Source organism: Podarcis tiliguerta, assembly GCF_965153285.1.
Source record: "Podarcis tiliguerta genome assembly, chromosome: 5".
Classification (NCBI taxonomy): domain Eukaryota; kingdom Metazoa; phylum Chordata; class Lepidosauria; order Squamata; family Lacertidae; genus Podarcis; species Podarcis tiliguerta.
This window is the reverse complement of record NC_139538.1, coordinates 49,776,836-49,791,740: the sequence shown is the minus strand read 5'-3', so window position 1 is coordinate 49,791,740 and position 14,905 is coordinate 49,776,836. Positions and strand designations below refer to the sequence as shown.

At 37.8% G+C, this 14,905-nt stretch overlaps 1 protein-coding gene across 2 annotated transcripts in view; it reads right to left on the bottom strand.

The window, feature by feature from the left end:
* Positions 1-14,905, bottom strand: part of ATRNL1 (attractin like 1) — a 475,922-nt gene that overhangs the window by 217,741 nt on the left and 243,276 nt on the right. For both annotated transcript variants that reach the window (XM_083441068.1, XM_083441069.1), the window contains exon 26: positions 4,703-4,781. In XM_083441068.1, coding sequence (XP_083297194.1) covers positions 4,703-4,781 — 79 coding nt within the window. The remainder of the gene's footprint in view (positions 1-4,702; positions 4,782-14,905) is intronic.

The following is a 14,905-nucleotide window of genomic DNA, read 5'->3' as shown; positions in this document are numbered from 1 at the left end:
TCAGTGCTAAGTGGGTCCCTAGAGTCAATCGGCAGGGTAGCCAGGCCAGGACTTGGGGTCTCAGGGATGGCTCTGGCTGATTGCATATAGGCTGGGGAGGGGCACAGCTTGCTGTTGTGATGCTACTTCCTACCAATGTATATTCAGTATGTTAGCTATGATTATTTAATTAGACCTAATAAAATTACTCACAATTTGAATTCAAATAATGATTTTAAATTATTTGGAAACAACTTTGTGCTGCTCAAAGAATTAAAATACAAGAGAGTGGTTTTTGTATATAAAGAAGAGTGGCTATTTAAACAAAAAAAAAGTGGTTATTTAAAAGGGCAAAGAAGATCCAAAGAGTTAGTCTAGATAGGACTTGGGTGAACCCAGTGTTTGCTTTCCCCTCTGCCTGTCTTTGATAAGTAAATGCTCACTAAGCCACCTCATAAAAAGGTCTCGGTGTAAAAATCAGTTCCTATGGAGCCACAAGCCCAAAGCCATCCTGCGTATAGAGAAGAGTCAGCAGTTATTTCGATCCCAGCTCCTGTCAGTGGAAATGTAAAAAGCTACTGAATGTGAAACCTGAATCTCCATTTTGACCTGTATTTGCTTCTTACTAATAACCACATGACTAAAAAAAGAACTCCAACTATAATATTCAACGTCAATAACATCAAAGCCTACACTTTTGCATAAGAGACCTATAAAGAAGAAAGTATTCACTTATAATACCACCACTTAAAAGTCTCTTCACTAAAAAGCTGCTGAACCTCTGGCTAATTACTTGCCTCAACTTTTGCAATGGATGTATAAATGCCCAATTCCAACAGAATGTAAAATTGTCATTAATGAGGAAGCACAGGGCCATTGCATTTCAAAGCAGTTCTGTTTCAAGTACTGATGAGGAGGATTAGTTAATGCAGACCCTTAACAAAAATAATTCATAAACTAGAGATTATTCACCTTTGAAGGCAGACATAATTTTGGTGACCAACTCCCAACGTTACCTCTGGAGAGCAGAACACCAGGAACAATGCTGGTATTAATTCCACAGACACTTCCCACATACAAAATATTTTGTTCATAAAAATGGAAATAACATTTACTTGCGAAAAATATTTAATTATGTGAACAGGGTGAGGAACTTTAGGCTCACTATACAGCCCTCAAGACTCTTTCAAGACCACAGCTCTCACCAGTTGTGCTCCATTCCCTCCTCAAGTGATTTACAATGCCTTCTACACCATTCAGCCTAAGAGCCTGCCCAGCACTGTAGAAAGACATGAAGGAAATGGGCTTGGGAGCATATAGCAACCAGAAGTAGGATGCAGCAGCAATTACAGTGGTTTTGGGGCATTGTGCTTTAACATGGAATGCAAATGAGGGTCCCTGATTATGAGAAGGCTTTCAAGCATGTCCATTTGTGAACACCCTGCTATTGACAGGCATCAATGATAAGCTTAATATATCTTCTAGTTTGGCTCATGAGACCTTACATCTGCACACAGTGCCTGAGACAGGCATAGCCCATCCTTCAAATGAAGTTGAAAGAAAATAGACTGCCCTCTGGTCCACTCCTTGGGCATTAAAGGTGGGTCTTGCATGCCCAGCCTACCTCAGTACTGGCAGACTTTCACTCCCACTCACCCACTATTGTAAACCTCTGACTCTGATCTCTGCAGAAATGAGTCTGTTAACCAATGACGTTGCTAAGGACTGTTGCTCATTTTAGGGCTGGGAGGAATTTTGCCTACATGCAAACTGGCTTTAATTATGGGGAGTTTCCACCTACCTCATAACAATCATCACAACTTTGGAAGGTGGGAGAGGCACTGGCTGGGTCCTTAGGAGGAAGAGGCACTCTACCCATCTCATATGTATGGGAATTCCCTTAAGTGACCCTGGAGGGTAGCATTCTCTGTCCAGAAGCCCAGCTTGGGGGCTGAAGGGCTGAAGGGCCAGAGCATCAGCCAGTGGCTGAATAGGGCCTACCAGAAATGGTTCGTGCCATGAGGAATCCCAACACCAGCCAACCCCCAACTTTTAGTGAACAATGTATCAGTAAGTGGGCTGATCTACGCCAAATCTATTCTGCTGTAATCAATAAAGTTGTGGCCTAATTTCAATCCAACATCTGGCTATATGTTGTTATTTGCCACATGCTCCCCCACCTACAGCTTCACTGGACTTGGCCTACAAAGATTGTAAGCACCTCTGAACATAATGGAACTAACTTCCATGAACACATGCATAGAAAAACATGACATAAATTTGTTGAACTTAAGTCCATTTTAAAATCAGTGAAACTTAGTCTCTTTGAATAGAATAGGAACTGAATCCAACCATTCAGGATTAGTAAACACTTGAACACAATCATTATTCAAATCTCTGACATGTATTTAACCATAAATAGCAAGACAACACGATATTAACAATGTTTACAGGTACTTTAAAAAAAATATCCAATCTCTCTATTGACAGAAAAACTGTTTAGATTGGAATAATTGACAGAGGCTGTGTTTTAGTTCTCTGTCATATTAATTCTAACCAAATATATTAAGTCATGCTTCATAAGTGATTTGTGTATAAGCATGGATAAAAATAATGGTTTGTTCAAATAATCAGAATATTCGCTCTGGTATTTTTTGCTGTGCCTTAATTTAAGATTAGATTAGTTGTAATTAGCTTCTGCATTTCAAACCATTCTCCTCACACATAGTATAGTATTATGTGACTTATGTTGTATGCAGTTACATACAAAGAAAGTCCAGAGCAGGAGCACTTGATTATGAAGAGCCTCTACTCATGAGTAGGAGCTCCCATGTTGGACTTTCTCTGCATACAACTGTGTGCAATGCATAGATGTTGGAAGAAGGCAATGTGATGCCAAGGGAGGAGCAAAAGACACAGTCCAGCTCTACACTCTTTCATGTGTTCCTCATGTGTAGAGCATATAGGCTACAATCTTCAGTTTGCCCTTTTTACGCAAAAGGTTGACACATGCAAGTCTGTATCATTCTGCTCTGCATTTAAGCACAAAAGGAATGTGTACATGAAAGAGTTTTCAAAACATGTTTCATACCTAATCTTTTCAGAGTGCATGTATGCTATGTTTTGTGGAAAGTGTAACAAACAACATGGAAGTCTCAACAGCTACATCATAGTTAAATCAATTTCTTTGCAATTAAATATTTTTTCTATGACTCTGGAATAGTATTCATTTTCCCACCAACCAATTAAAATAATATTAAAAATTGACATAATTAAAGTAATTAAGATAATGGTCAGATGACATCATTATCATTCTACAGTCAATAATGAGCTATTGGAGGTTTTCAGGAAGGTTACAAAATATATCAAGCTATTTTAAGAAGCTAGCTAGCTAAGCAATAAATTGAAGTAACTATTTAGTCTCCGATAAGTAACTATTTGCGCAATTTTATCCTAATGTTATATAATATTCAAAAGATATATCAATATTTAATTTGCATTGACTCCCCTGCTTATGAATTACATGAATTACTTTGCATATTGGTGTGACACTATGCACCAGTGGAAAAGCACTTCTCTTCACACAATGAATCCTCCTGAAGCCCACCCCCATGAAGCTCCCCGTGCCCCACCCCACGGCATTCCTCTGGAGAGGAACTCAGGAATGGCTTTTGGAAGGACAAAGTGGCTGCAGTGGATGAGATGAGTCAAGAAAGCATAATTTCATGAGTGGAGTTGTGCTCACAATTCCAACCCAATATCTCTTACTAATAAATGGATACACTTGCACAAGTATTTCTTTGCGTCCAAGTCATTATGTCTGAAAGTTTGACATGGAAGCTTTGACGGCTACAGGGGTGACGTATTTCTAATATCAGCTTAGCCGGTAAAACATTTATTCTTATCACAGTGATTTTGAAGTTACTCAGAGCAACAGTTTTAAATCACCATCTAATTTATTCAGTACTATTATACCGTCGTGCAAATGCTCATTGAGTCTTAAAAGATCCGACCCAATTTAAGCTGTGGATGCAAATGATGTTTTTTTTTTGTTTTTTTATTTTAATCAAGCTGTGACCACAAAGTGTCCTCTTTTGCAGCAGCAGCTTGAACTGAAGCTATGGCTGTAAGTGCAAAGAAAGAATCAAGAGTGCCATCTAAATGTACTTCAGATTCTTATTTTCAAGCTTAATACAGCAGGCACCATAACAGAACTGAGCATCACTTCATGTATACAAAACCAGGAAGAGGGAGAGATGGGGCAAATCCAAAGCTATGTTTGCTTTTTAAAGTTAGGTGCTCCTACCTGCCCTCCAAACAAGCCAAGAAAGAGGGGCAAAATATCCAGGTGCACATGTAGAAAGAGCAGTTGTGGACAGAGTACACCAAATATATGAAAACAGAGCAAATATCGAACTAATCTGACCTTGACCAACTTTGAAAAATTGCAGCTAACCCTTAACAGATATTTTTGATTTATTGTTTACAAAGGGGATGTAAAAAAGTAGCAGCACAGTTTTTTCACAGGTCAAACTTGTAGTAAACTAACCACGTTTATCCAAGCAAAGAAAGTAGATTATCCTGTACTGCCTGAATATGGCAAGAAAAAAATGTTATGTGTGAAAAGATTTCGCTTAATTTCCCAAGTGTGACAAGCAGGTTGCATGTTCACCTGCAGCTCTGAGACAAAAAACCATCATAGTAATTCTAGTGTTACTGATACCTCTCTTCGTCGAGAAGCCCAGCAGGTTTGTTTGATTTTCCAGACCACGGCAGCGACCAACAACAACGACAAGAAACAGCTGCAAAAGTAAAACATGAAAAATGAATGAGAGACTAGAGTGTTTTTGCACAAGCCTTTCTTAAAAGCATTGACATTTGATGGCATGAAGGCAGTAAGACTGGAGAGCATATTCTAACAAAGGCGAACTAGCAACGAAACAAAAACATAGTTCACCAATCCCTAGTTCTCTTGGTGTCTGATAACAAATGCCACTTATCCAATATGCATATCCAGAAGCTGTAATTTGGTTAAATATTTGGTCAACAGCACAGCAAAAACTTGCATTTATTTACTGGCAGATTTTCTGCATTGCTTTCCATCACTACAAATGACCAAGGAAGTTTACAACACTAATAAATCACAATCATTTGGTACTGAAACCAAAGTTGAGGGAAAGTGCCTTCTTACCATGCACTCCTGACAACTAATTTTTATCCCCACTGAAACTTTTGGGGAAATATTCAAGGACATTTTGTATTTATTTATGGCATTTCATATGCCACCACCCTTTATAACTAAAAATCCTAAGGCAGTTTGCAACATAAATAAAACAAAACCAGTTTTTCAGAGAAAGCTAAATAAAGGGAAACTGCAGTGGGGCAATTCAAGAGGAGGGACCTTTCCCACCAGCAGCAATTCAAGCCTGATTCTTAGAAAACTGCTGTTACAGAGAATCACAAAGTTCTCACAGAGAGAAAAGAGTCAGATGTTCATATGCCATAGACTTTTAGCCTATTACTGTCTCACTTGGGGTTGATTATTGGATTCCCCAACACCAAAATACTTTTAAAAGTACAGTAGATAAATATCAACAGTGAAATTAAGTTTGCATTAATATAAAAAGTGGGTTTTGTTCTTAGGCTCCCAATGCTTTCATGCTTTTGAGTTCCTGTAGTTTCACAGTATTCAGGGGTTTTAGATGGTCAAGATATTAATTTCTTAGATTGCTTGGGTTGGTAAATCAAGCAATACTAGTTTTATTCAGTGCACTGTGTGAAATGCTGTGAACAGCATTTAAAATAAAATTGTTCTGTTACACTTCTGTAGAGAACAGCACTTCAGCAAAACCAGTTTTCATAGAACTGCAATTACTGATAGGAGGAAAGAAAGTGTACAAGTTGAGATGCCTCAAAATTATTGGGGAGTTTCCCCCTTTTTTCAGTTATCTGTAATTTATATCCTGGCAAATGGGAGAAATTGGAGAAAGGTGTATGTTCATGGTACTTAGTGTCTTTCCTCTTATGTCTTCCCTTGTGGATTTCAGTTTGTGATAATAAGCATTCTCTGATGAAAACAGGGATGTCCTAATGAAAAGTGGGACATTCTGGGATCAAATCAGAAACTGGGACTGTCCCTGGAAAATAGGGACACTTGGAGGGCTCTGAATTACATTCACAAGTAATGTAATTTCCTTAAAATATGGATGGCAAAATTTTGCTAGAAAATATAAATCCCATGGCTCACATTTTGGAATTGCACACCAGCTTGCAATTAAAGCAGTTTCCCTAATACTATTGTATGTGACTTCTGGTCATGCATAGAGGTTCCAACACACCACAGGAATTTATTACTTAACTATAGGGTGTTTGATGGGACTGGAAAAAAACAACTTTTCTTATTGTTGTTAAAATCATTCATTATAAAGCCAGCCTATAGGTGGTAGTCCACTAGGCTTTACTCAGAGTAGACGCATTGAATTAACAACTGTTTTGAGTTAATGAATGCTTTTGTTTGTTACTATGTTATGCATTTTTGCATTTTTATATTGCAAACCACCCTGTGATCCTTGGATGAAGGGCAGAATATAAATTTAATAAATAAAAGTAATAAATATGTCCATGATCCATTAATTTCAACAGGCAAACTCAGAGTACAACTTATTTGAATGAGCCTTTTATCTGTATCTGCATGCTGTTCACCATCTTAATACTAATGCCATAGACTGTTGTGTTTCCCTTGCACCTTCTGAGATTGACAGACTCTCTCCCTGCTGAAGTTCCAGCACTAGATGAAGACTTTCCTATTTCAGCAAAAATTTTGAAACCATCTTCTGTTTTATGATAAATTTTAACTGTTCATATTATCTGTATTTTTAAAATATTTTATGTACACAGCTTAGAAATCTTGGACATTAAGCAGTATACAAATGCCTTAAACAAATAAAATAAAGAAGTGATAGGATGCTTTAGTTGCAAGCAATAGAAGTGATGAAGATAGTTTCAACCTATCATCCATTGAAACAAATGCTGAAACTCGCATTGATTATATTTTATGTTTCTCATTAGAATACATTCAGAATAGCACATGTATCATTCAATGCACAAAACTGCAGCAAACCATCAGAATACTTAATAATAAGCACATTAGTTAAAAATTTGGTGCTGCCATTTCCTGATCAAAAGCAAAAGTGTTCAATCATTGGTTTCCCTTTTTAGTTTACTATATGTGCTTTCAAAGCATTTCATAACTATCATGACAGCATATTCTGCTCTGGTATGCTAATGAGGGGTAAAAAAACAAGATATATGGTAGAACTCTATTCATTATCACTATATTTCCTCAGCAGACAACATACAGTATTGTTACTCAAGGCTGTAATGAATTCCAGCTGTTATAGATCATTTGCCCATTGTAACTGAATTAGTATTCATGTTTAATTATGCCAATTTAAAATATTTATGTGCCTGTACAGATACAGACACACTTCACAACAATTATTTGTATAAGTATACTTGAGTAATGAACATTACAAATTCAAGAAAGGTCAGATAAAATACTAACAGAAAATCAAATCCTAACATTAACCTATAAGCCTTTTTATTTGGAAAATATTTTTTATTCATAAATGGCTCCATATCTTTCCATGCATAAAATATTTCACATGCTTCCAAGGCTTTTTGTATTAGTTTGATCAATGTATAACTTTATTTTCAAAGAAATTTTTTATACATTCCATTCTATTTGATTTATATAGAAATATCAAAACAACTGCAACTTAGAAGACATTATGTTGAAGGCTTGGTGCTAGTATAAACTTCAGTAAAACTGAGTGACAGAGATACTACTTTCTCAATATATCTGTACACAAGCATTGCTATAAAATGTATTAGAGATAATAAAGTTGTTAGATGATCTTGGATTTGTTACTCGTTCAGCCTCATTTTGACTTTGTTGTGAATGCTAACCTGGATCAGTATTATAAAAATACTTAATATATGAAAAGCACTTTAACATGATTAAATAATTATCATAAACTAGCTTATCCTTGCTGTGAAAACAACAGCAGCAGCTGCAATCTGAACTTCCTAAACTGTTTGTAACTTGTATGCATGCAAAGGGATTCTATGTGAAAGGATAAGAAAGGATATTTCACCTCACAAACAATCTTAATTGATTCTCATTTATTTTATGCTTGAATTTTCCGGAGCTGGGAATGTGAAGAATCTTGGAGGGGCTGGTTGATGACAGAAGCAGGGTGAGTGAATCACGGCTACTGGTAGTAGTTTGGAAGCAGATTATATCATGACTGATGTGTAAAGTACTGGAAGTCAAAATCCCAGGAACGTAACATCGTTATCTCACTGCTGGCTGAGAAAAGATGCTTCTGCTACAATAGCCAAGGGAATGAACTAATTCTTAAACAATTTTCAGCTGCTTAAAAGGTCTCCTCCTCTTATTGGTGGATCAGATTCCATGCACCTGCTTTCCAAAACTCAACATCTCATTCAAGTCTTAATGTTGAACCAGCATACAAACAGCTGGTCAATACCTCTCCTTTCAACATAGCTGAGCTGTTAAGGTACAGAAACACCTACTTCATAAAAATGAAATGCTGTGTGGGCCATGCAGCTTAATTAAATTATAGGACCAACTCAAATCAGAATTATCAGCAACAAGGTCTAATAGAATCTGCAACCACAGTATAGATTACCTGAGCATGATTTCACATTTCACAACTGAATGAGTAGGACTGTCATGAATTGGCAGGGCAACAGGGAGAAGAAAGAGAAGGAAGATGATCCTGGCGAAGGGTGTAGCTGGGACTGGGAAGGAGAGGTTGGTATAGGAAGTACTCACGAGGTGATGGAGGATGGCAAGGGGATGGGGGCTAGTGCACAGGAAACAGAACAGCAGGACCCATGGTGGGCTCTGAGGCATAGAGAGGAGATGGAGGGATGTTCTAGGAGGCAGAGGCTGAGGCAGGCAGGAGCCCACAGCCCAGCTCACTAGCTGACCGGGGGGTGGGGGTATTGCTAGCTATGGAAGGTGGCGTGTGATTTATCAGGTGGAGTAGGCTCAGAAGAGGTGTGGGTTGCATGCTTCAGCTAGCCCAGATGTTGCAGTCAGCATGCAAAGTATAAAGTGGAAGCAGAACTAATGTCTGCTCAACTTCCCAGGTTGGTTGGACCATGGCTTGGATGTTCTAGGGAGCTCTTTGAGACTATGCATGTGTGGGACTGACCTCCAGGTGCCCTGACCCCTGGATCAGCTGCAGAGATGGGAACCAGGCTTGATTGGACCATGGACTTTGCCCTGCCGGACTGTGCACTAGTATCTACTGTGGGATTGTGCACTCCAGAGGGACTTGCCTCCAGGTGGCTTAGGACAAGAACAAACAGAATGGTGATGTGTAGCACATATGTAGTTACTGTGCCTTTGTTGCTGTGTTAATCATGGAGACTACACCATCTCCCTTCCTTGAAGTCAGCAGGAGGAGGCCTTGCAATTTCTGAGACTGTTTCTTTTGGCATCCAAATAAATCTGGCCATATGTGTAGATTCAACTCAGACCTAGGTCTACCAGGATTACGTCATTGTGGTTGTTCAGTTTCCAAACAATAGAGGCTTTTAAATCTGGCAAAGCCAACATATTGGCAGTGGTGTCACACACAAAAATCACTGCTTGTCATTTAATAATATATATGAAAGTGTAGTTGAGACCATGATTTGCCAAAAATAACATAAAGGTACAGCTCAGCAAGATTGAAATGGAGGAGTCTGACATCATGGATATGTTGCTCTTCCTTGATGGATGTTGGAATTTCTCAAATTTGCTTTTCTGTTTAAAGAAAACAACACTTAATTTAATTCTGATTGAGGAATTGAATCATTTTTTAACATCTCATTCAATCTTGTGAATAAATTCTACAGAGATTTCAACAGTATGCATCTTGCGCAGCACAAGAACAGGAAACAGGCCTGTCAATATTTTCAACTAGAAAATATGTAAGCTCTGTGCAAATCAACAAATCAACCTGCAAAGATTTTTTTCTGTGATGGAATGAAAAAGGTAAACTGACAAACATTAACTATATCTTACAGTAGCAAATTCCAAAGTTTATGTATTGTGTGAAGAACTACTTCTTATAGTCTGTCCTGAATTTTCCAACAGACAATGGCATTGGGAATAGTGAAAGGCAAATTCTCCATTCTTCAATTTAGAATTGGCTTTTTATATATGAAAATTTCAGATGACTCTTGGGGTGAAAAATTAATGTTTGCTGAGAGTTCTCTCTAGCTTATGATGTTTGCACATGCATGTTGAGAGACATTATTATTTTGCCTCTCAGGAATAGTAGTTTGATTTCATCTCCCTGGCACCCATTTTACAGCACAAGCCATGATGGAAAGTTACTTAGAAAGAGATGAATTAAAGACAACAGCCCACTTTTACAAAGTTTACAAGAAATAATCAAAATAATTGATCAACCTAAATAAAGAAGATACTTGCCAAACAAAATATTGCTTAACTAGTTTCTATGGTCACATATACTTCAAAACAGTAAACAAAGTTTAGATTAAGAGGTTAATATTTTAAGTTTTTTTCATGCACCTACCAAGCGGTTTGTTCAGCTTTAATGTTAATTATACATGTGCAGAATTTCATTTACTATTCCGGGTTGGAGATTATCTCCTTGAGGAAATGGCACTCAACTCATAATATATGTGAGCATTGTAGGCAGGCAAATTCATATTCAAATCAAGTAATTACAGACTTCAGCAACATATTTAATTGGGGAAGCAAATCAGATATACATGTGAACAGGATCCCTGCACTTTGTGGAGCCAACTAGAATAATAAGGTGTGATTGATATTTTGCTCATCAAGAATTATTTTAGTGGTTGATTTCCTATGAACTATGACACATTCTTTCACCTATTTTGAAAATATGATTTGCAAGGCATGAGTATCACAGACCAGGATGTCAGTTGAAGCTGAGCAATCACCTCTTCACAACTTGTACGATTCAACAGTGTGAAGAAAAGAAGGTACAGTGACATGGCATCTGAAATTGTTCATCTAAGCAGAGCTCAAGAGATGTCAGTAGATATCTATCTATAAACCTTCATGCCGAAGAAAGTCAAGAACTAACTGAAAAAAATGAATATGGCTAGACAATTTGGCTGTTTTGGGCCATGACAGCACAATGTTATGTGGCTCCAGTTCTTCCTGGAGGACTGATTTCAGAAGGGGATATAGGAGGAGTGGTTTGTAAGGCAGCTCAGTGCTCTATGCTATTTAGTATCTTCAAGAAACTGCTACTATCTCAGCATATTATTACCATGCTAATATAACCATACTCAGGTGGACTATCTATAAAGAATTAGCTCACTTGCAACTCCTTCCTCTTTACTGGCATTAAAACGCCACTTTTTAGCCAGAAATGTAAGCAAAGTTCAAACGTGGGTTATATAAAATAAAATAAACTATTAAAATGCAAGTGCAATCAAAAGCCATTTAAATGATAATGTGTGGTTTTGCTTCTGAAGTGGAATTCTCAAATTAAGTAGCAGAACCCAAATTCATTTCAAACACGCCATACAGAGAACAGTGCTGTTTTGCATAGAAGATATAAGTCTATTTATATCCATTGCTTATACTTCTGTGAACAGTGCCACTCACTTAGCCACTTTACTCCCTATAAATTGTGCCTAGCAATTATACTTGTTTGTATTCATTCCACCGTAACACAATAAGAGCTGACAATGGACGGATGTCCACAGTTGACAAGATTAGTAATATCATTCAAAACCAGTTATTACAGGTAACTTCATCCTATAAACCAACTTGTTTCAACCCAACTAAATGTCACCCAAAACTCGGCAAGGTGGACAAATCTACCATTCTACCATAGAAAGGCCACTGGTCCTTAGTTTGAGGGCACGGATTGTGCTCCATATATTCAAACCTGGAACCATTTTGGTACTTGGATGACCCATGAGACTACCTAAAGCACATTCCCTCTACAGAGAATAACTGGTAGCCATGACCTTCTTGGTGAGTAGTTGTACACAGAGAAAGATTACTGGAAGGACTAATCAGTGGATTTTACTCTTTAGAAATTCAACTGGATTTGACATATTTATGTTACCAAATTCTCTATCATGTCAAACACATGAAAATCATGCATAATCTGAATAGATTTTGGTACTTAATCCCATGTGAGATAAAGGATGCATCATATGCCAGAAAAAGCTTAATTGACAGCATGTGCTTAACATACAGTGACAAAGCTCTCACAATTTAACAACATGCTGTCAAATGAAAGCAAATACTCTGTAAACATCTTATAGTATATGGCCTAATAAAGTTCTAGATTTGAACTCTAGTAACTCTGCAGTACCTCCTTTCATCTATTTCAAAGAAGAAATAAAAAAAGATTTATAGTCAGGGTGGTTTAATTTTTTAAAAAACGGAAATAGATCTTTATAGGATAAATAAAACTTCTGACCCGTTAAGTGTGATTCTGTTTCTGTTACTCCTGGAAAAGACTTTCACATTTTACATTCTGCGCCTATGCTGAAGGATAAATATTTTATATTTCTTCAAAGAAATGAAGTTGATTTAAAACATAATGTGTGACTGGATGCATGAATGTCTATTTTATTCCACATAAATGCTTCAGGAAGCTAGTGCATGCAATGTGTTCCTTCCCCAAAGGACAAGATGTTAAACAGAAATGCACCCCTGTCCTTCACATGATACATTTAGTATGCCTTCCACAATACATATGGCTATTAATTTCCATATCAGAAGAAGTACATGCAATAATTTACGCTTGGATAACCTACAAGAAGCTTAAAAGGGAGGGAAAGCTGTTCATCTTCTATTTTGACACCTGGCTATGCTAGTGCCCAAGCCTATGCCCCATACCCTGCTCATGGAGTCCACAGAATTGAGCTCCCAGGTTTCAACCATTCCACAGCTGGTTTCACTACCTTGGCTCTGGTGAGTATTTAAGGGTATCACCTCTAGATATCTCTGCTTCCAGGAACAGGATGCAATAGTAGGCGCAACTGTCCAGTGTTATTCTGTATCAGCTATCATATTTTATATCAGCTACCAATTAAATCAGACTATTTGGTCACAGCTCACAGCCTACTTTATGCAGCAAATTTCCACTGTATTTCCACTGAAATCTATGAGGCTACATTATGAATGCACATGAGTAGACAGTATGTGGACTGCAGCCTTAGATTTCTTTCTGCATTTTGTTACCTGTTGTTCTTTCCAAACTGTCCTTTAGAGTCTGATTGTAGGTTGTTTTCACTTAAATTGATTTATGAATATAAAATGTAATCAGAAAGCTATGCAGTCGTGCCATTGTAAACTAGACCTCTATATGGACATTAAAGTCATGCCTGAGCTGCAGTATGAACATTAGAAGGCTGATCCTAAATTCAATCAAGAAACTCAAAAGCTACATACTAGCTCATGAAAAAAGACGAAGAAATTCCAAGATCCTGTAGCCTTTTCATTTCAGAAAATGCCCTGACACATTTTGAGCTTTACTGCTTTTCCTCTCTATGCTACTACAATTCATACATATTAACCAGCTCGTATTGCCATTTTATGCAAACCCTTTTATTATAAAATCAACATGTTCACACTGTGTAATGTATTTTTATTGGATGACATGAACAAATTGATTTTATAATAAAAGCACTTCAAAATAAAGGTATTCTTCAAACTTCCCCCATTGTCTATTTTATAGTGAATGTACAAGCCCAGTTCCCATGATACTCATGGCTCAAATCTGCCACTTGCAGGCCTGCCTGTTCACAGCTTCTCTGTCTGTGATCCAAGCCATCTGATTTCCAGTAACTGCAGAGGAGTTGGAATTCAGGCTCCTCCCGTCACCAGTCAAACACCTAACCTGCTACTACCTAAGGAGGAAATCATAATAGGTTGGGCAGTAATGGCAACAGGCAGAAACTCAGCAGGTCTTCAAGGTACTATGGCCCTTTGTCAAGTATCTTACTCTTCTCCTTTCTTTGTAACTTCTCCTTTTCCCCCTGTCTGCAGCATGTCCACTTTCTCTGTGCATGTCTGAAGTAACCTCCTTCTCTCTTAACACCATCCCTCTATCTGCACCAAAAGCTCTCTCTCTCTCTCTCTCTCTCTGTGTGTGTGTGTGTGTGTGTGTGTGTGAGAGAGAGAGAGAGAGAGAGAGAGAGAGAGAGAGATTGCTCCTTGCTGCCATGTCTGGCACTTTAAAGTGGACAATCATATGGATCATTATTCAAAGGATTAGTGCCAGATGTTATTCTTAATCCAGGATATGGAAACTGGTTGTAACTTGTCAGTGGTGAAAGCTACACTACACATGGTAAAAGGTTATTATTTCATATTTCCAGGACTAAGCCACAGTACGGAAATATGCTCTGATGGCCTGCTGTCAAATCATTCTTTTAGTTTTACAGAAATAATACTTTCGTTATTGGAAGTCTGAACTGTTAAAAAACAAACTGCATGCAACCATGAGTAACTGTTCCTCAACACATTAAATGCTTTAATGTATTTGTTTATTTGGTTGGTGCTGGTGATCACTATGTAGTAATTGTTTGTGCATGTCACAGCTTTGCAATTTTATAGCCATTTGGCCTTGAACCTTTTCCTAAAGATGGGGTGGGCTGATATGGATTCTCACTTCATGTGTACTTCTTACGCCACCAAAGCACTCCTTGAGCTAGGTAGTACAGAAATGTCTGCTGGGTGATTTATTCTAGCACTGACATGACCTTGCACAGCAATGTCATGTCGTGCTGCTGTTGGAATAGCCAGTGCAATGAGCAATCCTTTGCATCAGACTCTTTGCTCCATTCATCCTCGTTATCACTCATAGTCTGGGTGTGGTCTGTT